Source organism: Lithobates pipiens, unplaced genomic scaffold (assembly GCF_037356315.1).
Source record: "Lithobates pipiens isolate NorthernLeopardFrog02 unplaced genomic scaffold, aLitPip1_a1.2 Scaffold_8, whole genome shotgun sequence".
Lineage (NCBI taxonomy): Eukaryota > Metazoa > Chordata > Amphibia > Anura > Ranidae > Lithobates > Lithobates pipiens.
The window spans coordinates 688610812-688636790 of NW_027507903.1; the positions used below are offsets into that span (position 1 = coordinate 688610812).

The following is a 25979-nucleotide window of genomic DNA, read 5'->3' on the forward strand; positions in this document are numbered from 1 at the left end:
GACACAAAAGACCCCACATAGTATAAGATTGTCTCTTCTTTGCAGTTTATTAGCAGCAGTGCAAATACACAGGAGAGCAAAAAGTCCAAGCTGAGAACATGTCTCAATCCAAACATTTCCTTCAAATCCAGACATCAATCGAATATGTGCCGTAGTGTGTGTACGAGTCCATCCCAATGATCGTTTTGTCCTAAATGACATCATCAGGGTTATGTACACACCACTCTACCTACGTTAATAAACTACAATTGGCAGACAAGGGAGCACAGCCATTGGTCAAAAGATTAACTCAAGGACAATCATTAGTAGACAGTCATAGGTGAAGTGAAAAAGATTGATCTATGCAGTCATTGGTGGAATGACATGTCCATCATCCTGGATGAACAGATCCCTTGTAGACAGCAATACAAGAGGCACTAGAATATACTGTGCCATTTTGTGGAGCAAAATATGACCTCATATGAATGAAATGAAATCAATTAGGCTCCATGCACAATACAAACTAAAACTTGCGCTAATGGAATGATAAACAAAATTATAAAAATATGGGGGGTGGCCTGCTGCTAACCAGAATGGCCGCCTAGATCCGAAGCTCCACTCCACAGCTGGAGAACAGGAAACCTGAGGCAACTAATCTCCCTCCCAAGCTCGCTGCAGGATCTGCCGAAATATGTCGAAAAAGTGTGTAAGTCAAAAAAGCGGCAGAAGCCGCCTGCACCGCGCTGCCTGACTCATTATTATAATGCCACCACGGCCATGCAGACAGCCCAAGATGGCGCCGGCGCAGAGGACCCACACCGCGCTGTCTCCAGGCCCTCGCAGCAGATCATGCAGCCAGCTACACAGCGCCCAGCAGAGGGATGATCCACCACCCTCAACGAAAACATGGATACCCTGCAACCGCCAGCAGCCACCCCGGGGACACCTCAGACGGACAGAGGTAAGAGGCTGGCTTCCTCTCCAGCTAACTCCCCCTGCAAAGAGCCCCATGCTAAAAAGCAATTATGGTCAGCAGTAGTGGCAGTGGGGCAGAGTACAGAACAAGCCCCCTTCACTAGCTGCAGTCCCTGTCACAGATAATCCAGTATCTGAAGCAATGCTGTTAACCCTTCAGAAGGATCTGCACAGAGAGCTGCAAATCTCCATGTCTCAGATGCATGATAGAATAGACTGCTTGGAGGAGAGAACAGATGCCATGGAAGAAAACTTGCAGGATTATTCCAAAGCCCATAATGAGCTATTGGACGCACATGAGCACCATACTGAGGAAATTCATCGTTTAAAATTAAAAATGGTGGATTTGGAAGACCGCACTAGGGGGAATAATATAAAGTTTACAGGAGTCCCGGAATCGATTAAATCACCTGATATTATCCCATACTTGCAGCAATTATTCACAACACTAATACCGCACCTTGGCACTAGTGACATCTTAATTGATCGGGCGCATAGGATTTCTAAACCCGCACAACTGCCTGATGACATCCTCCGAGACATTCTGGCCCAGATTCATTTCTTCCACATTCAAGAACAGATTCTTTCCACTGCCAGGGATTCCAAATCCCTACCTGCACCGTATACAAACATTAAGTTGTTTACTGATCTCTCCCCTGCAACAATGGAGCTATGCAAATCTTTCACTCCAGTCACCTCTATCCTGCAACAGAAGAAAATCACCTACAGATGGGGATTCCCCACAAAACTCCTGGTGAACTATCAACAGCAAATGGCCCCCATCCTTACCCCTAAGGATGGATACAAGAAGCTAACCAACTGGGGTCTCCTTCCGTTAACCCCTAGAGATACTGGTCAAACCAACAAATACCCCAAGTCACCTCCCGCTGGAAAGCTGACGCCTCATCAAGAGTGAGACGTTTAACCTTCTATTGCACCCCGTCCTCATACCAACCTCCCTGCCATGGTCGGATCACACTATGCACGCAACCCTTTTTGCTTTTGTTTCTTTTATAAAATGAAAGTAGTATCTGTGCTTCTCTTCCACCCCCAGGATATGGTGTACTAAGCACACCAAGTGATACCCATATTGACACGGTTTTATTCTAATTGAGCTCTGCTCATAACCTTATTTGTTGGTTCTCTACTGTATTTTATATACCATATTGTACATTACATAGAATTTTGTTTTTCTTTTCTTTAACTTGTTTAACCACTTCCCAACTAGCGCACGCCGATATATGTCGGCAGAATGGCACGGGCAGGCATATTGGTGTACAAGTATGTCCATTAATATATGCCGCTCTGCCATCGCGTACACGCCACCGGTGATGCGCTCGCGTGCCGGTCGGGACCCCCGTATGTCCAGTCATGGGTCCCGCGGACTCGAACGCTGTGAGGATACCCGCAATCATCTCACGGGGAGGCTGAACAAGGAGATGCCTTTGTAAACAGCATCTCCCCATTCTGCCTTGCAACAAGTGACACTGATCTCTGCTCCATGTGATTGGAGCAGAGATCAATGTTCACTAACACAAAGCCCAGCCCACCCACAGTTAGTAACATGACACTTTTTTCAGGTGAATGGGTAGGGGTACAATGTATCCCATGCTCATTAACAATGTCCCCACCCCCTTTCCTGACCTGCTGGGCTGTGTTCTCAGATAAGGGTCTACTATGGATTTTGGGGGTCCCAAGACCATTGTTTTGGCATGGGGGTTCCCCTGAAAATACATACCAGACCAAAGGGCCTGGTCTGCCCTTGAAGGGGGAACCCATGCTGTTTTTTATTTTTATTTTGCGTGGAGTTCCCCTAAAGATTCATACCAGACACAGTGCCTGGTATTGTTGGGGTTCAAAGTCAGATCCCTGTTCATTGAAGTTGGACGCACGTTGGACTTCAAGTTAGATCCAAAGTGGTATGACTGTTGTGTTGTACCAGTTTGAACCCGGCCTGAAACTGATAAACTGACGTAAAAGCTGGTACCAACACCAGGAAAAAAGCAGAGTTAAAAATTAGATTTTATCAGCATTTTGCATTGGCGTTGATGCACGTTTAGCTGCACTAACTTTTAGACTTTTCTCTGCCTCTATTCAAAAATCAATGGTTCCCTATGGGAGACCATTGATATGAATAGAGTTTGCACCATAGGTCAGATCATGATGATCTGATTTGTGTGCTGAGGATGTTGAAGGGGAACTCCCACCAAAATGAAAAAAAAATAGCGTAGGCCCCCTAAAATCCACATCAGACCCTTATCCGAGCATGCAGCCCGGCAGGTCAGGATGGAGGGACAAGCGAGCGCCCCCCGGACCATACCAGGCCATATGTCCAACATGGGGGGTGGGTGCTTTGGGGCAGGGGGTCCCATGTTGATGAATGAATGAATGAAGAATTTTTATAGCGCACAATGCAAACAGAATTGCCTCAAGGTGCTGGGAAGAGCTTGATTGTCCAACATCTAGAAGAGGAAGGTCTTGATTTTTTTCCTAAAGGCCAGGTGGTTTCCCTTTCAGGTGGTGAGGACAAGGGCCTCTTAACGACAAGCCTGGCCAGTGGTTGTCGGGGTCTGCAAGTTGGGTATTATTGAAATCTGGAAGCACCTTTAAAGCGGAGGTCCACCCTAAAGTGGACCTTCCGCTCATTGGAATCCTCCCCCCCTCCGGCGCCACAATTGGCACCTTTCAGGGGGGAGGGGGTGCAGATACCTGTACAGTACAGGTATCTGCACCCACTTCCGGGATGGCTCTCTGCGGAAAGGGGCGCAGATTACGCTCCTTTCCGAAAGTCCCCCGCTGCCTGCTGGGAAACACAAAGATCCCAGAGGCAGCGGGTCCATCCTTATTGCGCAGCGTGACTCGCGCATGCGCAGTAGGGAACCGGGAAATGAAGCCGAAAGGCTCCACTTCCTGATTCCCATACCCAAGATGGCGGCAGCAGCACCCGAATGACGATCGAGAGATCGGCTTCGGGTGCCGACATCTCGGGAACGCTGGACAGGTAAGGCCGCGTACACACGGGCGGACTGTTCGCTCAACTTTGTCCGCTGAACAGTGTTTCAGCGGACAGTCCGCCCGTGTGTGGGCTTTCAGCGGACAGTTTGACGAACAAAGTTTTTCGGAAATTCCGAAAAACTGTCCGCTGAAACTTGGTTTGAGCGAACAGTCCGCCCGTGTTTAGGCTACTTTCGAAATGGGCAAACTGTTCCCGCTCGGAGGAAAGTCTGCTCATTTCGAGCGCGTCTCCAGGTAGGCGGGGGCCGCGAAGGAGACTTCGCGGGCCCCGCCGCCTGGTATGGACTTAAAGGGGAACCCCAACGCCGAAAAAAAACGGCGTGGGGGTCCCCCCAAAGTCCACAACAGACCCTTGTCCGAGCACGCTACCCGGCCGGCCAGGAAAGGGGGCGAGCGAGCGCGCCCCCCCTCCTGAGCCGTACCAGCCCAAAGCACCTTGTCCCCATGTTGATGAGGACAAGGGCCTCTTCCCGACAACCCTGGCCGTTGGTTGTCGGGGTCTGCGGGCGGGGGGCTTATCGGAATCCGGGAGCCCCCTTTAATAAGGGGGCCCCCGGATACTGGCCCCCCACCCTATGTGAATGAGTATGGGGTACAATGTACCCCTACCCATTCACCTGTAAAATAAAAGTACCCAAAAAAAAACACAACACACGAGATAAAATATTTTATTGCACAGCTCCGGGGGTCTTCCGTCTTCGGGGGTCTTGTCCCCCTCTTCGGTTCTTCTGCCGGGCCACCGCGCCTTCTTATAGCTCTTTTACAGGCGGTGGCCCGGTCTTCTGTCGCCGCTGTCGCCGCCGCCTTCCGTTCTTGTTCTTCTTCTTGTTCTTCTTCTTCTCTAGGAGATGTTGACACGTCGCTCTCTCCGGCCGGAATGCCAGAGCCGCGCTGTGCGGTCACTTATATAGTGACAATGGGGGGCCTACCTTCACACGCGCTCGAAATGAGCGGACTTTCAAAAGTTGCGCGGACTTAGTACGACGACCTAAGTCCGCTCAAAAAAAGTGCCGTGTGTGGGCAAGTTCCTTCATTCAAAAGTTTGAGCGGACTGTTTGACGAACTTAGTTTTGGCAAACAGTCCCCGCGTGTGTACGCGGCCTAAGTGTCACTATTTTAAAAGTCAGCAGCTGCAGTATTTGTAGCTGCTGGCTTTTAAAAAAAAAAAAAAACGCGGATTCCCGACGGACTCCCGGCGGACTCCCTGCTTTAAGAATTTAATTTATTGCACCCCTAGCCATTCACCTAAAAAAAGTGTCACAAATAAACACAGTACAGCTCTTCTCCCTCCTCCGGCAATGTCTTCTCCCTCTGCCGGTCACTCCTCCCTCTCTGGTTCTTCTCCTTTCTGCGCTGTCTTCTCCCTCTTCTGCTGGATCTTCTCTCTCCACTGTCTTCTCGCTCTTTTGCTGCGTCTTCGCTGCTGTCTTCTTCCCGTTTTTTTTCCAATGTTGACTCAACGCGATCTCCTGGTGTAATGCTGGGTCTGACATGTGCAATGACTTGTGGGGGTGCAATAATTTTGGTGGGGGTTCTCCTTCAACATCCTCAGAAAACACAAGTTGCATCGCAAGTCAGATCCTCATGATCCAACTTCTGGTGCGACTTCTATTCAAATCAATGGGCTCCCATAGGGAACAATTGATTTTGAATAGAGGCATGCCCCGTACACAATTATGACGGAAAAAGTCAGATAGGATTAGGTTGTTGGAAAATCCAATCGTGTGTGGGCTCTAGCGTACTTTTTCCCTCAGAATTTCGGACGGAAAAAATTTGAGAGCAGGACAAAAATTTTCCAACAACAAAATCCGATCTGACTTTTTCCGATCGTGTGTAGAGAATTCCAACGCACAAAGTGCCACTAATGCTCAGAATAAATTTGGGGATGAAAGCTATTGGCCTCTTAGTAGTCCCGTCATACGTTTTGTACTTCACCTCGTTCATTAAGATCGGATTTTCCGACAACTTTGTGCGACCGTGTGTATGCAAGATAAGTTTTTGCCAAAATCTGTCGGAAAAAAATCTGACAGATTTTGTGGTCGGAATGTCCGACCATGTGTATGATGCTGCCTGTATACAGCGTTAAACAGCTTTTACCGGGAGCAGTGATTTTAAGAATGATTAAAGTAAAACAATAAAAGTGTAATATTCCTTTAAATTTCATACCTGGGGGGTGTCTATAGTATACCTGTAAAGGGGCGCATGTTTCCCGTGCTTAGAACTATCAGAGTCATGACACCAATGCAGAATTCTTACCAATGTCATTGCTCTATAGTATTGTGCTATATCTGGCAGCCCGACTCCTCCCTTTTCTTTACTTCGACATTGGATGCAATGTATGCTATTCTTGCACTCCCATTTTTCCAAATAAAGGACAGGAATATTTTTTGTTTCCTTTTAAAGAATAACTGTGGGAGAGGGATGGGTACTGTATACAGCACATACAGCAGTCTGGGTATTATGTTCATCTTTAGGATATTAACTCTCCCAAATAGGGATGAGCCGAACACCCCCCGGTTCGGTTCGCACCAGAACTTGCGAACGACCCCCGCGTTCGGTACGAACGTTAGAACCCCATTGAAGTCTATGGGACTCGAACGTTCGAATTGGAAAGTGCTAATTTTAACGGCTAATATGCAAGATAGTGTCCTAAAAAGGGTTTGGCGACCTGCCTCCTGCCTCAGGGGACATGGGTCACTGCAAAAAAAAGTTTTAAAAACTACCGTTTTGGCGGGAGCACTGATTTTAATGACGATTAAAGTGAAAAAAAAAGTGAAATATTCCTTTAAATATGGTGCCGGGGGGGTGTCTGTAGTATGCCTGTGAAGTGCCACGTGTTTCCCGTGTTTAGAACAGTCCCTGCACAAAATGACATTAAACGGAAATAACACCATTTAAAACTGCTTGCGGTTTTAATGTTATATCTGGTTCCTGCAATATGGTTGAAAATCATTCAGAAAAATGGCATGGGTAGCCCTCCCTGCCCATTACCAGCCTATTTGGGTCTTGTACACATATTAAGGGGAACCCCGTACCCATATTAAAAAAAGGAAATGCGTGTGGCCCCCAGGCCCTATATACTCAGAACAGCAGTATACAGGCGGTGCAAACAAGACAGGGACTGTGTAGGTTTGTTATGTTAAGTTGAATCTGTTTGTCATTTTCAACCGGTACATTTTTAAAGTGTAGCTCCAGTCAAAAAAAATATCTTTAAGCTTTTTGGAAAACATAGGGAAGGGTTATCACCCCTGTATAATTTGTTTTGTCGTCCATCTTTTTTCATCTCACTTGCTGCTGTCTCCTTGCGTTTGCAAGTAGGAGATGTTTGTAAGTTGGATGTTTGAAAGTAAGGGCCTGCCCTATATTATAGCGGTATGTACTGGGTACAGAGCACGCAGACAGCACGCACTATCTCCTAACACTACTGACTGCAAGCTCTATTATTAACCACTTGTTAGCCCAATGTTTGCATAAAGTGAAAGATGAAGTTATGCTGAGTAAATAGATATCAAACATGTCACTCTTCAAAATTGCACATGCCCTTGGAATGGCGCCAAACGTCGCTACTTAAAAAATCCCCATAGGCGACGCTTTAAATATTTTTTTACTGGTTACATGTTTTGAGTTGCAGAGGAGGTCTAGGACTAGAATTATTGCTCTCGCTCTAACATTCTCGGCGATACCTCACATGTGTGGCACATGCGAGCACATGGGGACATGGGCGCTTTAATTTTTATTTTATTTTTTTATTGTTCATTTTACTTTATTTATTTTAGTTTGACATTTTTTTTCCCAAAAATATATTTTTGATCACTTTTATTCCTATTACAAGAAATGTAAACATCCCTTGTAATAGGAATATGGGGTGACAGGTCCTCTTTACAGTGAAATCTGGGGGATCAATATGACCCCACATCTCACCTCTAGGCTGGGAAGCCTGAAATAAAAAATAAAAAAAAGATTCTGGCTTTGATTGTACTGGCGAGTTGGTAGAAGCACCGGAGGGCGGAGAGGGGTGGGGGGCGTCTATGGCTGGGTATTTCAGGGTATCACCGAGTATGGCTGGGTATCTCTGAGTATGGCTGGGTATGGCAATTTATGGCAGGGTATTACAGAGTATTGGCGGGGTATTGGCGGGGTACTACAGAGTAATAGCAGGGTACTGCAGAGTATTGGGGGTACTGCAGAGTAATGGCGGGTACTGCAGAGTATTGGGGGGTACTGCAGAGTAATGGGGGTTACTGCAGAGTAATGGGGGGTACTGCAGAGTAATGGCGGGGTACTGCAGAGTAATGGCAGGGTACTGCAGAGTAATGGCAGGGTACTGCACTGCAGAGTAATGGCAGGGTACTGCACTGCAGAGTAATGGCAGGGTACTGCACTGCAGAGTAATGGCAGGGTACTGCACTACAGAGTAATGGCGGGGTACTGCAGAGTAATGGCGGGGTACTGCAGAATAATGGCGGGGTACTGCAGAGTAATGGCAGGGTACTGCAGAGTATGCACTGGTATTGCAGAGTATTGGCAGGGAATTGAGGGGTTAAATTCGGTGAGCAGCGATGTGGGCACTGCAGATGCAGCCCACATCGCTGCTGACACCGATCTCTTTCCCCTCCGCTGTACCGATCGGTACAGAAAGGGGAGGGAGGAACAGGCGTCATAACATGACGCCGGTTTGTTTCCAAGTGATCACTCCGTCATTTGACGGAGCAATCACGTGGTAAACGGCCGCTATGAGCGGCCGTTTACCGTGATGCGCCGGGTCCTATGGACCCGGCGGTCACGGATGCTCTCGAGTGCGCACACCTCGGGGCACGCGAGAGCAGAATTCTGGGAGGCCGTTAATTAACGGCCTCTCTGAGTTAAACAACCGCCCTGAAGCCGTTAATCGGCAATGGGCAGTTGTTAAGTGGTTAAAGCTAGATCACTAGCTATATAGGTGAGGTGAATATAGTGGTGTATACTGCAGTCAGGGCACAGACAACAACCACTACACAGCAGCAAGATAGGAAATCAGCCAAAAACGATTGGTGTGTACTGTGTTGAAGGTACACAGAACACCCACTGCTTCAGATGCAACGTAACACACTACAGGAGGCCGCCTTAAAGGCGGCCTTATATAGTGTGGGGCGTGCACTACACAGCCTGAGCTATGATTGGCCACAGGCAGGATGCCTGTGGCCAACCATTGCTCTCCTCGCTGCTGGCCCTGCGATTGGCCAAGCATGCGGGGTCACAGTGCATGCTTGGCCAATCGTGAGACAGCAATGCATTGCGCCATCGCAGTGCATTGTGGGCCACACGAATTTTGCCGCGAACGGCCCAAACGTTCGGAATTCGGCGAACGCACGAACGACCGATGTTCGAGTCGAACATGCGTTCGACTCGAACACGAAGCTCATCCCTACTCCCAAACAATGATAGTGCCTGACCTTTCCATCACTGCAGATCTTCTGCTATTTTATCTAATAAGGGAGTATAATTTTGTTTGTACAATAGTTTTACATCTGCAGAGATATGCACTCCCAAGTAATTCAGGGACCTCCTGTGCCACACAAATGGGTATTTATTTTGTATGCATGCTGTCAATGATGGTGATACATGAATGGGTAATAATATTGATTTCTCCAAATTAATTTTAAAATTTGACAATTCCCCGTATTTCCTCAACCCTCCTGCATCACTTCTCTTATAGATTCTTGGGGATTTGATAAAAAACACAGTAGATAGTTGGCATATGCCGATACTTTATATTCTCTTTCCCCAATTCCTACTCCCTTTATCCCTTTATTTTCCCTCATTTTGCTTAAGAGGTTCTAGCACAAGTGCTAACAGTATTGGGGACAATGGGCACCCCTGCCTTGTGCCATTCACTATATAAAACCCCCCTGATAGGGTCCCATTCACTTTCACCCTTGCTTTTGGTCTAGCATATAATGCTGTCGCCCATCCCATCATTCTCTTCCCCAGGCCTATTCCCTTTAATACTTCCATCATAAATGTCCAATTCACTCTATCGAAAGCCTTTTTGGCGTCCATCGATAGAACTACACTTGGGATCTCACTGGGTCCGTGCTGTATCCAATGTAACATATGGAGGGCTCTGATGGTGTTGTCCTTGGTTTCTCTACCCGGCATGAACCCTGTCTGGGCATGATGTACCACCTGTAATATTTCACCTTGCAATCTGGTGGGTGCTACCATATTCCTTAGGTTAGATGCCCCTCTGAAAATGACCCTTGGACCATCTGATGCTATAGAACCAAGGACACGGTCATTCTTGATGACTGGCCAGTGTCACTTGATAATTCTCTTAATTGCCCAATGATGAGTCGAATATGTGGTAAAAAAGGCTAGACCAAAATCATTTACATTCTCACCTCGATTGTGGCAATTAATGATTGACCTTGAGTTAATCTTTTGGCCAATGGCTGTGCTCCCTTGTCTACCAATTGGAACATTTATAGTGCAGGTAGAGGCGTGTGTACGTACCCCTGATGATGTAATTTATGACAAAACAATCATTGGGACAGACACGTACACACACTACTGCACATATTCGATCGCTGTCTGGATTTGAAGGAAGTGTTTGGATTGAGACATGTTCTCAGCTTGGACTTTTTGCTCTCCTGTGTATTTGCACTGCTTCTAATAAGCTGCAAAGAAGAGATAATCTTATACTATGTGGGGTCTTTTGTGTCTCTATATACTCCGGCTCTGAGGCTTTTCTATAACACCACGCCCCGATCGACTGACATTCCTGGTGTATATCTTCTGAGGATACTGGGGAGAGACGTCAGGAGATCTTTTCTAGGGATCACAGACCCAACAAAGCGCTTTGTGACCTCCCTGAATAAGGGGGGCGGGGCTTTCTGGTAAGACTTCATTTTATTTGATTGGTATCACGCTGACAGGCATTCAATTGTCATTCCCAATACACCCCTCTTCATGGGACTTCTTCTGATGAAAATCAGCTGCATATGAACTTTTCTTTTTCTTTGCACTTGTGATATTATATTGTACACATCTTATGATTTATTTCATTTCAAACGGTATAAATTATTACACAATTGCACTTTATTATACCATATTTGGATGTCGGCACATCACGTGTGTTGTGTGATTCCCATGAATTGCACTTTTTTCCCTATCGCTGTACTTTTATTTAAAGTGTTTGGTAACCCAAAAAAATAAAAAAATTGATCCTGTTCCTTTAAAGCATGTTATACAGCACAGTGCTTGTCCCGTGTCATTTGGCCCCTTGTAAAACCTGAAATACCTGGCTGATCCTGCCAGTTTCTGCCCTCCCCTCTGTAAACTGACCACAATGTGTCATGGCTGCTGAGACCTGACACTGTGGTCAGTTTACATGCTTCCATCATCTTCAGCCTTCTATCTGCTCTCCTCTCTGCCCCTGTGTCCTCCCCCCTCCCCTCTCTGCTTGTGACAGTCCTGCTTTTTTCTTGGTGCCCGATATCTGGGTTATAGTCCTCGACTGCTGGCTATTTTATGTATTAAGTATGGATATCTCTTTACACTTGTTCAAAAAACCATTAAGGCCCCCTGACCACAGGGGCCATTTCTGTCAGTCCCAGGCCCTTTCTTCTGGTCCCAGGGCCCTTCCCTCCAAGACTGGGGCTCTTCTCTCTGAGGCGGGGGGCCTTTTCTCTAGCCCTTTATAAGCCCAGGTTCCCACTGCTGTGACTTATCATTTGACTTGCAACACAAGTCACATGCGTGATGTCCTAATCAATGCAACTTAAGTCACAGTAACAAAGAAAAAGGTTCCTGCAATACTTTTCTGTGACTTTGGCAAGATTTGAGTGCCATAGACTACAATGTTAATTCACAAAATCACAAGCAAGTCACAAGCAGGTTGCAAGCAAGTTGAACAACTTTGGGATCACAGCAGTGTGAACTGAGCCCATGTTCTGCAGTGGGTCCCCTTGCTGCCATCTTGGGCCCCCTACAGTGGCGGAATGCCAGGACCCAGTCTCAAGTGCAACCTTTCTGACCCTGGTAGTTCCACCACTGATCCAGACTACAATAAAAACAAAATGTTCATCCATAAGAGATTTCATATGAAACGTGGATGGCCTACTAACCTGATAATGTTTTGCCATGTGTCGTCTTCTTCAGTTTGGCTGGAAATAAGATTAGGGAAGTGATTAGTCCTGACAAACCTCTGAAATGTATAAAATAATAACTAAGAGAGTTATTAGTGTAGCAGATCCTCCCAGACACCATCATCCCACCAACCCTCTGTAGATTGGAGTCTCTCCTCCTCCAGGGGATGGGAGAGTCTTTGTCTGTCTGGTAACATCTCAGCACATTGCAGTGACATGTGACCATGGTGGGGAGACCAGAAAAGCCCCCAATTCTCTGTGCAGGGATTACAGGCACACACCTAGAATCTGGAGCCTTGACTCCTCTTTCTGATGGAGGTTCAGGTGGATACATGGGGCACAAGGCTCAGAACCCCCGAGCAACAATCATGAGGGTCTCCTAGGAATACAGCTATAAATATGGAGGTTCTGTATAATAGACAAGTGGCTGTGATTGTATTGCTCTGCTCGGCATGCTGAGTGATGTCATAGTGTTTTAGTGACTGACTGCCGGCATCCTGGAGAAGTGTTACTCCGCTTCCCTTTTACATTGTTCCTGAACTCTGTAGCCTTTTCCTTCATCCACAATTTTATAACCAAATACATTGTATTCTGTAAACTCCCTCGGTAAAGATTATTTAACCCCTTGGTGACTGAGGGGAAAAGGGGGGTGTGACCACCTGTACTCTGAGATGAAAGATCTCCTTTCTCCAAGAAATGTTCTGGAAAGGAGGTGGGTCAGGGACTGGAGTGCAGGCAGTTTACATGGCCCAGGCCCAATCATTAATTTTTTATGGGCAGGGGCAGGACTGATATACATACTGAGGTCACATGCTTCCTGGGGGAGATGGGAAGAAACTGAGTCCAGAGAAACAGGCAAAATGTGACTCCAAGGAGCAGGCTTGAAGGCTTGGGGGTTCAGAGACCCCAATGCTGGAGAGCAGGAACCAAACCTGAAGGCCTGAGGGTTCAGAGTCCTCAGTGCTGGATGGTTCAACTACACCAAGTCATCAAAGAAACCCTGGGAGAAGTGAACCAGGCATCCCGGCTGGGATGGTTCTAACTACAAGAAATTGGAAGCAGCTGCAAGGAGGATGGAGTAGACCGGGATGTTTTCCGGACTTTCCTGAACTGACCTGGGAGGATCGCAGGAGGCAAGAAAGGCAGGTGAGGCCTAGGACTTCCAGCATCCAAATACCAAGGTGCTTTTCAGAGGGGCATTGTCAGTTCATTAAGGGAAAGGGACTTAAATACTTTAATGCCACGTACACACGATCAAACAAGTGGGTGGAAAAGTCCGGCAAACTCAAGTCCGCTGGACAATCCCCCCGTGTGTAGCCTCCGGCATACTTTTTTGACCCGAAAGTACGGCGGACTTAGAATGCCGTGTTACACTCCAATCTTCCCGCCAGACTCGCATTTCGGCGGACAATCCGGCCGTGTGTATGCCAGTCCGCCGTACTTTTGAAATGAACAGACTTTTCCCGCCCGGAGAAAAGTCTGCTCATTTCGAGCGGGTCTCCAGGTAGGCGGGGCCCACGAAGGAGACGTCGCTGGCCCCGCCACCTGGTATGGACTTAAAGGAAAAAAAAAATCGGCTTGGGGGTGCCCCCTAAGTCCACAACAGACCCTTGTCCGAGCACGCTACCCGGCCGGCCAGGAAAGGAGGAGCGAGCAAGCCCCCCTCCTGAGCCTTACCAGGCCGCGTACCCTCAACATCCTGTAAAATAAAGTACAAAAAAAAACACAACACACAAGATAAAATTATTTATTGCACAGCTCCGGGGGTCTTCCGTCTTCAGGGGTCTTCTCGCCGGACCCCCACGCCTATTTTTTTTGGCATTGGGGTTCCCCTTTAAGTCCATACCAGGCGGCGGGGCCAGAGACGTCTCCTTCGCAGGCCCCGCCTACCTGGAGACGCGCTCGAAATGAGCGGACTTTCCTCCGCATGTGTGGGCGAGTCCGTTCATTTCAAAGTAGGGCGGATAGTACGGCGGACTTAGTACGCCGTATTAGTCTGCTGAAAAAGTGCCGTGTGTGGGCAAGTAGCCCGTTGGGAAAGTCCGAAGGACAGTCTGGCGGGAAGTCCGTCAGACTAAGTATGTCGGACAGACGGCTACGTGTGTACGCGGCTTATGAAACCATAAGGAAGAGGCAGCTCATACATTCCTTTAACACACTTGTAATGACTGAAACCAAGAAGAATAAAGTTATCTGTTCAACCTTTATTGACTGCTTGTGTGGTGAATCGTGCCGGGGTGGAAGAACAGAGGTATGTTAGTGTGAAAGAACCCAATGTCACTGTGTGTTTTGGAGGGGCTGTGGGCTCGCCTCCTACCCACAGACTATGGCCCAGCAGAGAACATTGGGGTTTAGAGGGTTATTTGCCATCTCCCACCTGGAGAAGATGCCACCTCCAGACATCTGTGTCCAAAGTCACCAGTTCATCAGAACCGGGTGAATGCGGTATCTGTGGCTGGGCTTGTGGAGTCATTCCTGGCTACCTAAACTTATTGGCCCGGCTGGGTTAAATATATACTTTTATTCCACAAACAATGTACTTTTAGCTGATAAAGACATATACAAGATGGCACTGAGATAATGTAATGCAATGCTGCATCCCTTCTCTCCCCCTCTTGTTGTGTTGGGTTATGGCATGTGTCCACATCCCCTGTCTGGAGACACATCCCAGCAGGGCTGCCTGCTTGTCATAAACCCTTCATGTGCTCCAACTGTAGTTGTTTGAATATACAAGTGTTGAGTTTCCATTGGTTCTTCCTTGTCCCCTACCCCCTCTATGACCAGGCTAAGGGGGTGTCCCTATCTATGTTAAAAGTGTATATTTGGCACTTAATAAACAGTTTATACTCTGGATGTTTAACCCTCAACACCTGTGTGGCTTGTCTGGTGATTAAGGGGTTAAAGGCTGATTATGGCGAATCTGCAGGCTGCGTGTGCATTTAGGAGGACAGGAGACACAGGTCTGGTGGAGATGCCCAGCAGGAGTATCCGAGATCCGTCACAGTTAGCAGTAAAGTATGAACACACAGCAGCTCCCAAGGAAGTAGTGCGCTACATGTACATATCATCACTAGGGATGGGCCCGATGTTCAAGTCAAACGTAAGCTTGACCCAAACATTGGGTGTTCACCCATTCACCGAATAGCGAACATTATGGGGCGTTCACGGCAAATTTGAGCACCGCGGAATGCCCCATAATGCACTGCGAGATCGCAGTGCATTGACGTCTGACGGTTGGCCAAAGTATGTATCTGACCTGAATGCTTTGGCCAATCATAGCGTGCTCTGCTGTGAGAGCCATAATTGGCTTGTTTTCAATCCTGTATTATATAATATATCCTGTATGTATACAATGTATTATATAATATATCCTGTATGTATACAATGTATTATATAATGTATCCTGTATGTATACAATGTATTATATAATGGATCCTGTATGTATACAATGTATTATATAATGGATCCTGTATGTATACAATGTATTATATAATATATACTGTATGTATACAATATATTATATAATGGATCCTGTATGTATACAATGTATTATATAATGGATCCTGTATGTATACAATGTATTATATAATGGATCCTGTATGTATACAATGTATTATATAATGGATCCTGTATGTATACAATGTATTATATAATATATCCTGTATGTATACAATGTATTATATAATATATCCTGTATGTATACAATATATTATATAATGGATCCTGTATGTATACAATGTATTATATAATGGATCCTGTATGTATACAATGTATTATATAATGGATCCTGTATGTATACAATGTATTATATAATATATACTGTATGTATACAATGTATTATATAACTTATCCTGTATGTATACAATGTATTATATAATATATCCTGTATGTATACAATGTATTATATAATATATCCTGTATGTATATAACATATTATATAGAGGATGCTGTGTGTATACAACTTATTATATAAGGGATTCTGTATGTATACTTCCGTGAGGCCTCATATTTGCGTACTGTCATTGGGAAGTGGTTCATCCAGTTGGATTGGTCACTGGCTTTCCCTGGATGACATTCCTGGTTCTTCCTCACACAGATATTGATCGGGAATTGGTTGAAAATGAACATTATAGATGGGGACTCACCATTTTGTGCTCTCCTTTCCTTGAGCTCATTTGCGGGTCGCTTCAGATCGATGACTTCAAAGACATGAATGGTGACATCCAGAGCCTCTTCTCCATATTTGTCTATAAGGAGGTCCTTGGTGGTGATCCAGTCTGCATTTTCTAGTTTTCCTCGGGGGATGGGACGTGTATCTCCATAGGAGAAATCAGACAATTTGTTCCTAAATCTCTTGAAGTCACTTGTATTCAGATTCTCCAGAGAATATATGATAAGATCCCCGGGGGTTTGTGGGACCTTTCCCAGGACACCAGGAGCCGACCCTGCAGAGAGAACAAGCAACAACTATAAAAATTAATTCTGATTGGATGATTTCTGACACATGACAGCAGATACAGTGCCTTGAAAAAGTATTCATACCCCTTGAAATTTTCCACATTTTGTCATGTTACATCCAAAAATGTAAATCTATTTTATTGGGATTTTATGTGCCACATAATTGTGAAGTAGAAGGAAAATGATAAATGGTTTTCAAATAAATATGTGAAAAGTGGGGGGGGATTTGTATTATGCTGAGTCAATACTTTGTATAACCACTTTTCACTGTAATGACAGCTGCAAGTCTTGCCACAAATTTTCAATTGGATTTAGGTCTGGACTGTGACTGGGCCATTCTAACACATGAATATGCTTTGATATAAACCATTCCATTGTAGCTCTGGCTGGATGTTTTGGGTCGTTGTCCTGCTGGAAGGTGAACCTTCGCCCCGGTCTCAAGTCTTTTGCACACTCTAACAGGTTTTCTCTTTAAAGCCGCGTACACACGTGGCGGACTGTCTGGCCAACTTAGTCCGTCAGACAATCCGACGAACAGTCCATCATACTTTCGAATGAACGGACTTGCCCACACACGGCACTTTTTGAGCAGACTAATACGGCGGACTAAGTCCGCCATACTATCCGCCCTACTTTTGAAATGAACGGACTCGCCCACACACGCGGAGGAAAGTCCGCTCATTTCGAGTGCGTCTCCAGGTAGGCGGGGCCCACTAAGGAGACGTCGCTGACCCCGCCGCCTGGTATGGACTTAAAGGGGAACCCCAACGCCGAAAAAAATCGGCGTGGGGGTTCCCCCCAAGTCCACAACAGACCCTTGTCCGAGCATGCTACCCGGCCGGCCATGAAAGGCGGGCGAGCGAGTGCCCCCCCTCCTGAGCCGTACCAGGCCGCGTGCCCTCAACATGGGGGGGTGCCTTGGGGAAGCACCTTGTCCCCATGTTCATGAGGACAAGGGCCTCTTCCCGACAACCCTGGCCATTGGTTGTCGGGGTCTGTGGGCGGGGGGCTTATCGGAATCCGGGAGCCCCCTTTAATAAGGGGGCCCCCGGATACCGGCCCCCCACCCTATGTGAATGAGTATGGGGTACAATGTACCCCTACCCATTCACCTGTGAAAAAAAGTACAAAAAAAACACAACACAGGGTTCAAATATTTTATTGCACAGCTCCGGGGGTCTTCCGTCTTTGGGGGTCTTCTCGCCGGACTCCTCCGCTATCTTCTTGTAGCTCTTTTGCATAGCGGAGGAGTCCGGCTTTCTTCCTCGCCGCCGGCCTCTTCTCCCGACTTCGGGGGTCTTGTCCCCCTCTTCTGTTCTTCTGCCAGGCCACCGCGCCTTCTTATAGCTCTTTTACAGGTGGTGGCCCGGTCTTCTGGCGCCGCCGTCGCCGCCTTCCGTTCCTCTTCTTCTTCTTCTTCTTCTCCAGGAGATGTTGGCTCGACGATCTCTACGGCCGGAATGCCAGGGACGCGCTGCGCGGCCACTTATATAGGGACAATGGGGCGGTGTCACATGGCTTTATGTCACATGGGTTGGTCACATGGGTTGATGTCACATGGGGACTATAACATCGTAAGGGGGCGGGGTCACCATGTGATATCAACCCATGTGACCAACCCATGTGACATAAAGCCATGTGACACCGCCCCATTGTCCCTATATAAGTGGCTGCGCAGTGCGTCCCTGGCATTCCGGCTGGAGAGATCGTCGAGGCAACTTCTCCTGGAGAAGAAGAAGAAGAAGAACGGAAGGCAGCGGCGACGGCGGCGACAGAAGACCGGGCCACCGCCTGTAAAAGAGCTATAAGAAGGCGCGGTGGCCCGGCAGAAGAACCAAAGAGGGGGACAAGACCCCCGAAGTCGGGAGAAGAGGCCGGCGGCGAGGAAGAAAGCCGGACTCCTCCGCTAGCAAAAGAGCTACAAGAAGATAGCGGAGGAGTCCGGCGAGAAGACCCCCGAAGACGGAAGACCCCCGGAGCTGTGCAATAAAATATTTTAACCCTGTGTTCTGTTTTTTTGTACTTTTTTTCACAGGTGAATGGGTAGGGGTACATTGTACCCCATACTCATTCACATAGGGTGGGGGGCCGGTATCCGGGGGGACCGTTATTAAAGGGGGCTCCCGGATTCCGATAAGCCCCCCGCCCGCAGACCCCGACAACCAACGGCCAGGGTTGTCGGGAAGAGGCCCTTGTCCTCATCAACATAGGGACAAGGTGCTTTGGGGTGGGGGGGCCGCGTGGCCCCCCCTTCCCCAAGGCACACCCCCATGTTGAGAGCACGCGGCCTGGTACGGCTCAGGAGGGTGCGCGCTCGCTCGCCCCCCTTTCCTGGCCGGCCGGGTAGCGTGCTCGGACAAGGGTCTGTTGTGGACTTGGGGGGGACCCCCACGCCGTTTTTTTTCGCCGTTGGGGTTCCCCTTTAAGTCCATACCAGGCGGCGGGGCCAGCAACGTCTCCATCGCGGGCCCCGCCTACCTGGATACCCGCTCGAAATGAGCGGACTTTTCTCCGGGCGGGAAAAGTCGGCTCATTTCAAAAGTACGGCGGACTGGCACACACACGGGTGGATTGTCCGCCGAAATGCGAGTCCAGCGGACAGTATTTCCAACATTTCGAAATACTTAGTCCGCCAGACTGCACGCTGAAAAAGTCCGCTGAAGCCCACACATGAGCGGACTGTCCACTGAAATGTGTTTCGGCAGACTAAGTAGGCCAGACAGTCCGCCCGTGTGTACGCGGCTTAAGATTTCCCTGTATTTGTCTCCATCCATCTTCCCATAAACTCTGACCAGCTTCCCCGTCCCTGCTGTAGAAAAGCATCCCTGCCACATGACGCTGCCACCACCATGTTTCACGGTGGGGATGGTGTGCTCAGAGTGATGTGAAGTGTTCATTTTCCGCCACACATAGCGTTTTTTTTTTAGGCCAAAAAGTTTAATTTTGGTCTCATCTGACCAGAGCACCTTCTTCCACATGTGGATCTCTGCAGCTCCTCCAGAGTTACCATGGACCTCTTGGCTCTTCTCTGATGAATGCTCTCCTTGCCCAGCCTGTCCGTTTAGGTGGACAGCCATGTCTTAGTAGGTTTGCAGTTGTGCCATACTTATTCCATTTCCCGATGATGGATTGAACAGAGCTTTGTGAGATGTTCAAACCTTGGGATATTTTTTATAACCTCACCCTGCTTTATACTTCTCCAACACTTGTCTCCCCTTGACTCCCTGGCCTGTCTGGTGTGTTCCTTGGCCTTCATGATGCTGTCTGTTCACGAAGGTTCTCTTTTCACATATTTATTTGTAAAACATTTTGAAACCCATTTATCATTTTCCTTTAACTTCACAATAAATGTCCACTTTGTGTTGGTCTATCACAGAGCTATGCAATTATTGGACCTCCAGCTGTTGCAAAACTACAAGTCCCATCATGTCTCTGCCTCTGGGTGTCATTTTTGTGGCTGTCAGAGTCTTGCTATGCTTCATGTGACCTGTAGTTCTGCAATAGCTGGAGGTCCACCAATTGCAAATCCCAGGTCTATCATAATAAATCCCAATAACATGGCTGTAACATGACAAAAGGTGGAAAGTTCAAGGGGTATGAATACTTTTTCAAGGCACTGCAAGTCTGTACTGGCAGCTGGCAATATAATAAAGAGCATATAGAAGGGAAGGGAAATGAAATTATCCGCCAATATGTCTATATGTACATTATCCTATGGAGAGATTGGATTCACTGTGGTAATCTCACATGATTGCCTCCATAGTGGTAAGTTACATCTCAGATGAATATTGGGTGCTATTTATAAAAACAAAATATATATTAGGGGGCTATTTATTAAAATAATTACCTTCATGAATAATTCACATAATGTGTGTAATATGTTTACTTCCTGTAATCTTCAGCTCCATCTAGTGGCCATAATGTCATATATTACTGGTTGAGGTATATCAAGAAAATACTGTATTATGGCCACTAGATGGAGCTGATGATTATAGGAAGTAAACCTGTTAGATAAATTATGGGGATTATCAGTGATGGTTGTAGAAATGACACAAGTGCATAATATGCTTATGTATATATATATATATATATGTATAGACCTCTTAATGTATATGTAGGGATTTTAAACATTATGTTTATTGATTGTTTCATAGTTAACTAAAATAAACTATAAATCCTTTAAGAAACCTTCCCCCCTGAATAATGATGTGTCTGATCAGTGTGAACTAAGAACTCTGAATACCCCCAAATCTCCCAGCAGTATGTGTCATGTGACACAAGGCTGCTTTCTTTTTAGGATTATAGAAAAAGAATTCCCCCGACAACTACACAAATAACCATAACATTTGGGGTCCTCCAGTCATTATGGATCACTGCAGGGCCGTCTTTAAGGCAGGGCAAAACGGGCAGCTGCCCAGGGCCCTGTCATTGTTGTGGGGCCCAAAGCAGCTGCCTCATATTTGCCAACTATCCCAGTTTACATTCCCTTGAAGTTTTAGTCCTGTGCTGCTACTAATGCTGCCCAGCTCTGCCCTATTGTTGTGTACAGATGACTCACCTGCAGACCCTGTGTTTACATGTAAATACTGGCATTCATATGTAAATAGCAGTCACATGCATATGTAAAGAGCTGAGGCCAATGGCATTGATATGTAAATAAAGGCAGCATTCATAGGTATATCATGCCCCCCTGCAGTGAGAAGATGATGTGATGTTACCTATTGCAACCAGTGAGCAGTATTACTGTACAGTAATCTCTAGCAGCCAATCAACAAGCAGAAATGTGCTGTAACCTCTAGCAACTAATCAGTGAGCCTTAAGTAGTGCTGTAACCTCTAGCAACCAGTCAGTAAGCCGTAATAATATGCTGTAACCTCTGGCAACCAATCACAATCGCTGCCTGATCTGATACAGTAAACTAATTTTAAGTCTAGCTGCTATTTATTGTATGTCTCAGAGAAAGTGGAGAGCAAAATTGCATGGGGGGAGGGGGCCCTAAGAAAATTTTTGCCCAGGGTCCAATCAATATTAAAGACGGCCCTGGATCACTGGACCATCTCAGAAGATCATTTCCATCAATGATAAATAAAATCTGAAGACACGGGAATGTGATGGTGGAATTGATGAAAAGCTCCTGAACTCTTCTAATGGGTGGACTGACCAGATGTCTACAGGAAATGTCCAGACTATGGAGACATGAGATGTCCTATCATCTAATTCCAATCTCTGGAGATGTGAGATGGAGGAAAACATTAGAAAGGATGGTCAGGATCAGCAGTCATACCTTGTGGGGAGGAGGATGAGGAGGAAGAGGTCGCCATGACATCAGGAGATGACCCGAGATGACATCACCTGGAAAGAGACCAAACAATAATAAACTCATTTGTAGTGCAATGAACGGGAATTTGCTTCCTTATGTGAATAACGATTGGCTGTCTAGGTGTCCAATCTGGGAAGATCTGAAATGGACTTCTGTCATTTACAGCCCATAACTATGAGGGTCAATAAATAACTTCATTCCAGCATTCATCTGATTGGTATCTCGGGGGTCACAAAGGAATTTCACCCTGTTTAGGGCCCCAATTTTTACATGCCCATATATTTAGGTGTCACCTCCACAAATCTGTGCCATTCATAGCCAAGACTGGTACTAACCAGCACCAAAGTATCAGCCAGTAAGATGTCTATAGAGAGGTCAGGTGATAAAAATGAGAATACGCCTAAATAGAAGCGATGTGTGATCAGCAGAGACCTCCATTCAATAATAAGATGCTTCCAAGTGGATTCTTCAGGAAGGTCGGTATTTATTGTTCATAAAAAGATTAAACACCATTAATGAATTTTGTGTCTCTTTAGTGGCCACTTTGTCAGGGAAAGGTGTACAGGACACTTTAATGGGTGGGATCTGTGATAATTATTCATGATGTTATGTACAGCCTTGAAATAAAAGACCTCTACGAAGTTGCATTCATCTCAATGTATATTTACTCAGAAAATCTCCATACAGAGGATCACGGGAAAGTGATCCTGAATTCATCACGGTTACAGGGTTTTATAGGAAAATTATAACATTACAGTCTATGTGTGGGAAAGAGTGAAAAATAGAAAATACACAATACATTCCAGGATAATCTATTTCATATTTCACATGGTCATTTTCGCCATAACACAATAACAGCTTTAAAGGTCATTCTGACTTTTACTGGTAGTAATCTCATGTGAACCAAATAACAAGTAATAACAATAACAATAACAAGTGAATAACAAGATATGTGTTGCAATATTGAGAATACCCAAGAAGAATTAAAAAACATTATATAAAGAAATACATTCTTATATTGAAGGGGAACTCTGGGTTATATACAGAGATGTGTTACATATGTCTTCATATCTTGACATCCCTCCTATGTTTATAATTCCTTGGGTATTTCTCTTTAAACTTCCTCTATGGCTCTGGGTTGACCTCCAGGTATACGAGCCACCATCTCATGAGCAGTTCTAACTCTTGACCTTTGGGGCTCAAAAGAACCAGTGTTAGTACAAGCTTTCCAAATAGCGCAACAAGAAGTGGTAGTTATTTTAAAACAACATTTGAATAACATAGGTGCACATTTGATTATAAGGATTATAAGTACTATGATACTAACAATATATAGGATACCATGTAATATGCCAGCAAACCAACCTCCAATGCCTGAAAACCAGTTGGCAGGATTAAGCCAGGAAGTCCAGCTTTCCCAGCTTCCTTCAACCCAAGCAGTTTCAGTATGCTCTTTCCGAAAATTGAGCTTAAGCTGTTGTACCTGCTCTACATGTGAAATGATAGCATCTTCTGCTTTAGTATCATTTCCAATGTAGTTACAACAGCCTGTTCCCACTATGGTGTATATTCCTCCCTGGCTCGCTGTAAGATAATCCAGCACCAGTCGGTGTTGCAACATCTCCTTTTTAACCATTTTTAGTTCAGTGGCAAGCATCACAAAGTTCCTATCATACAATGCTGTAATATTATCGATCAAGTCAGCTAAATCAATGATAAAACTGAATGCCTTTTTGATACAACATCTATTTACCCATGGTATGGAGAATATTGGCTTTATCTCCCTGTCATGGGACTCTATATTAGTGCCAAGGTCACTATTATAAATGTTATTAGTATTTTCCTCAACATTAACTAGGGGTACCTCAATGTTAGTCTCACCCTCCTTGTTCATGTCAGGATCTTTAACCTCATCATGATTCTCTTCCTCCCCCCAGGTTCTGACTGAGAATCTAAATCTCTTTTTAAAAGATGTATGGGGATTTTACGGATTTGGGACTCCTTAAACTCATCGTTACTCATATACCAAGTGGCAGGCATTACTCTCCCAAAATAACAAACCCCCATAGAATTTAAAGGGATCCAATTATATGCTTTCTTCCCACAATATAAAGTAATAACCTGGGGGAGCTGGACAAGCCTTCTTGAAGTTATACCCCTGCAAACACATTAATAATTTCATATTGTTTTGCCTAGAATGTTGTCGATGCGTGTAGTCATGTAGTTCCTGATACCGATCTGTGCTCCATGCTGTATCCTTACCATCAAACCAATATCTGATCTCAGCATTGTCCATACAGTTAGAGTTCCCAATAGGTCTGGTAGTACTTTGAAAACCTTGAGTAAGCAGCTCAGATGAATATTCTCGAGTGAAGTTTATGCAGACAGAGGGGATTGTCATTGGAGCATTAGTGAACAACAGGAGTGAAACAACTCTGTCAACCATAGTTCTGCTTACATCTTCAAAGTGAGCACTGTTCTCTATTTCAGCCAATGTGCTGGGCACACCTAATAAGGGTATAGTCTTATGTGATATAGGTGCGTGTGTGCATATCCAGCAATTAGAAATGTTCAGTTTCTTTGCTGCCTGTAGGTGCATGGACACAAAGGAGTTATGAAAGGGTTCACCCAATTTAACATGATACTCATGAGTGTCTCTTCTTGCTCTTTGATTGGGATTACGGCTTTCTTCAGGTTGCAATTTCTCACTTGTCACAGTGGCATTGAAAAGGTAGGTGTCATGTATCTTACCCTTTTCTTTATGGTATGTCCATTCGAATGCCATTACTGTGATCCACACCACCGCTCCACCACAGAGGATAACGCTTCATAACACCACATTCGGTCTAGGCCCCAGGAGATTCATTCTGGAGTCTTCTGGCTCTGGCACGAGTAATTGGCGGTGATGACCTAGAAGGCAAGGGTAAAGAAGAATACCTGCTACCAGCAGACTGATCTGCATGTTCCTTCGGAGCTACAGTCTTTTTACAATGGGAACCATGAACCCAGTACTTGTAGTCTTTCAGCTTCACTGCAGTTGGAGATACAAGAATGATCTGAAACGGACCTTTCCACCTAGGAGACAAAGTGGTCCGGGGTGTATGATTCTTGATGTACACCCACTCTCCTGACTTTAGTCCATGCGTTCCGTCACTTGTGTCCATTGGTTGTCCTGCTTTGGCTCTGGAAAAAGTATCAGAAAACACATTTGCCAGTCTGCGCACATAGTCTATCATGGTATCTTGACCATTTCTCAAATTTACTGTCTCTGGGGGTGCCAAAGGTGCAGGAAGTCTCCGAGGTGGTCTTCCAAATAGTATGTCGAAGGGTGATAGCCCGTGTTTTTCTTTAGGGGTAGTCCTAATGGTAGCTAAAGCTATAGGCAATGCTTCTACCCATGTGCTTTTCCCATTAGCAGTTATTTTTGCAAGATATCTCTTTAAAGTCTGGTTAGTGCGTTCAACCATCCCACTAGCTTGTGGCCTATATGGCGTGTGCAGCTGCTGTCTTATCCCCAGAATATTCACCACTTCTGCCATTAGTTTATTATCAAAGTGTGTACCTCTATCTGAGCCCCTATACCAAACATTGGGATTAATTCTCTAGTAAGACATTTAACTACCGTACGGGCATCATTCTTCGCAGTGGGGAAGCTTTCAACCCAGTTCGAAAATTGACACACGCAAACCAAAAGATACCGGTAACGGCCACAAGGGGGCATATCTGAGAAGTCAATTTGCACAATTTAAAATGGCTCCTCAGTATGTGGAATATGCTTCATATGAGTGGGCACTGGTTTTGCAATGTTATGCATTTGACATATTGCACATTCATTAATCTATTTAGCAGCATATGTATGAAAGCCTGGAGCCCACCAGTGTTTGTTCACCACCCAACACATCCCTCCTGTTGAGACATGGCAAGGCCCATGGCTCAAAGCAAACAAATAAATAAACAGAGTTGGAGGAGCAACCATTTTTCCCTTCATAGTCCACAGGCCATCCTCATCACAAACAGCCCCTTTGGAGCACCAGGATGGTCTGTGAGGTGAGTTTTCCTGTAAGGCAGACAAAAATGTGTAAATCAACAGGTAAATCAATCAGAAA

At 45.8% G+C, this 25979-nt stretch overlaps 1 protein-coding gene across 9 annotated transcripts in view; it reads right to left on the reverse strand.

The window, feature by feature from the left end:
* LOC143963511 (NACHT, LRR and PYD domains-containing protein 3-like) overlaps positions 1–25979 on the reverse strand; it is an 824666-nt gene that overhangs the window by 83831 nt on the left and 714856 nt on the right. For 6 of the 9 annotated variants that reach the window (XM_077473159.1, XM_077473160.1, XM_077473157.1 and 3 more), the window contains 3 exons: positions 21838–21905; positions 16241–16540; positions 12075–12113 (listed from right to left, as the gene is read on the reverse strand). In XM_077473159.1, the coding sequence (XP_077329285.1) occupies positions 12075–12113; positions 16241–16540; positions 21838–21874 (376 nt within the window). In that variant the 5' untranslated portion in view covers positions 21875–21905. The remainder of the gene's footprint in view (positions 1–12074; positions 12114–16240; positions 16541–21837; positions 21906–25979) is intronic. The other 3 variants (XM_077473164.1, XM_077473165.1, XM_077473166.1) reach the window with 2 other exon arrangements.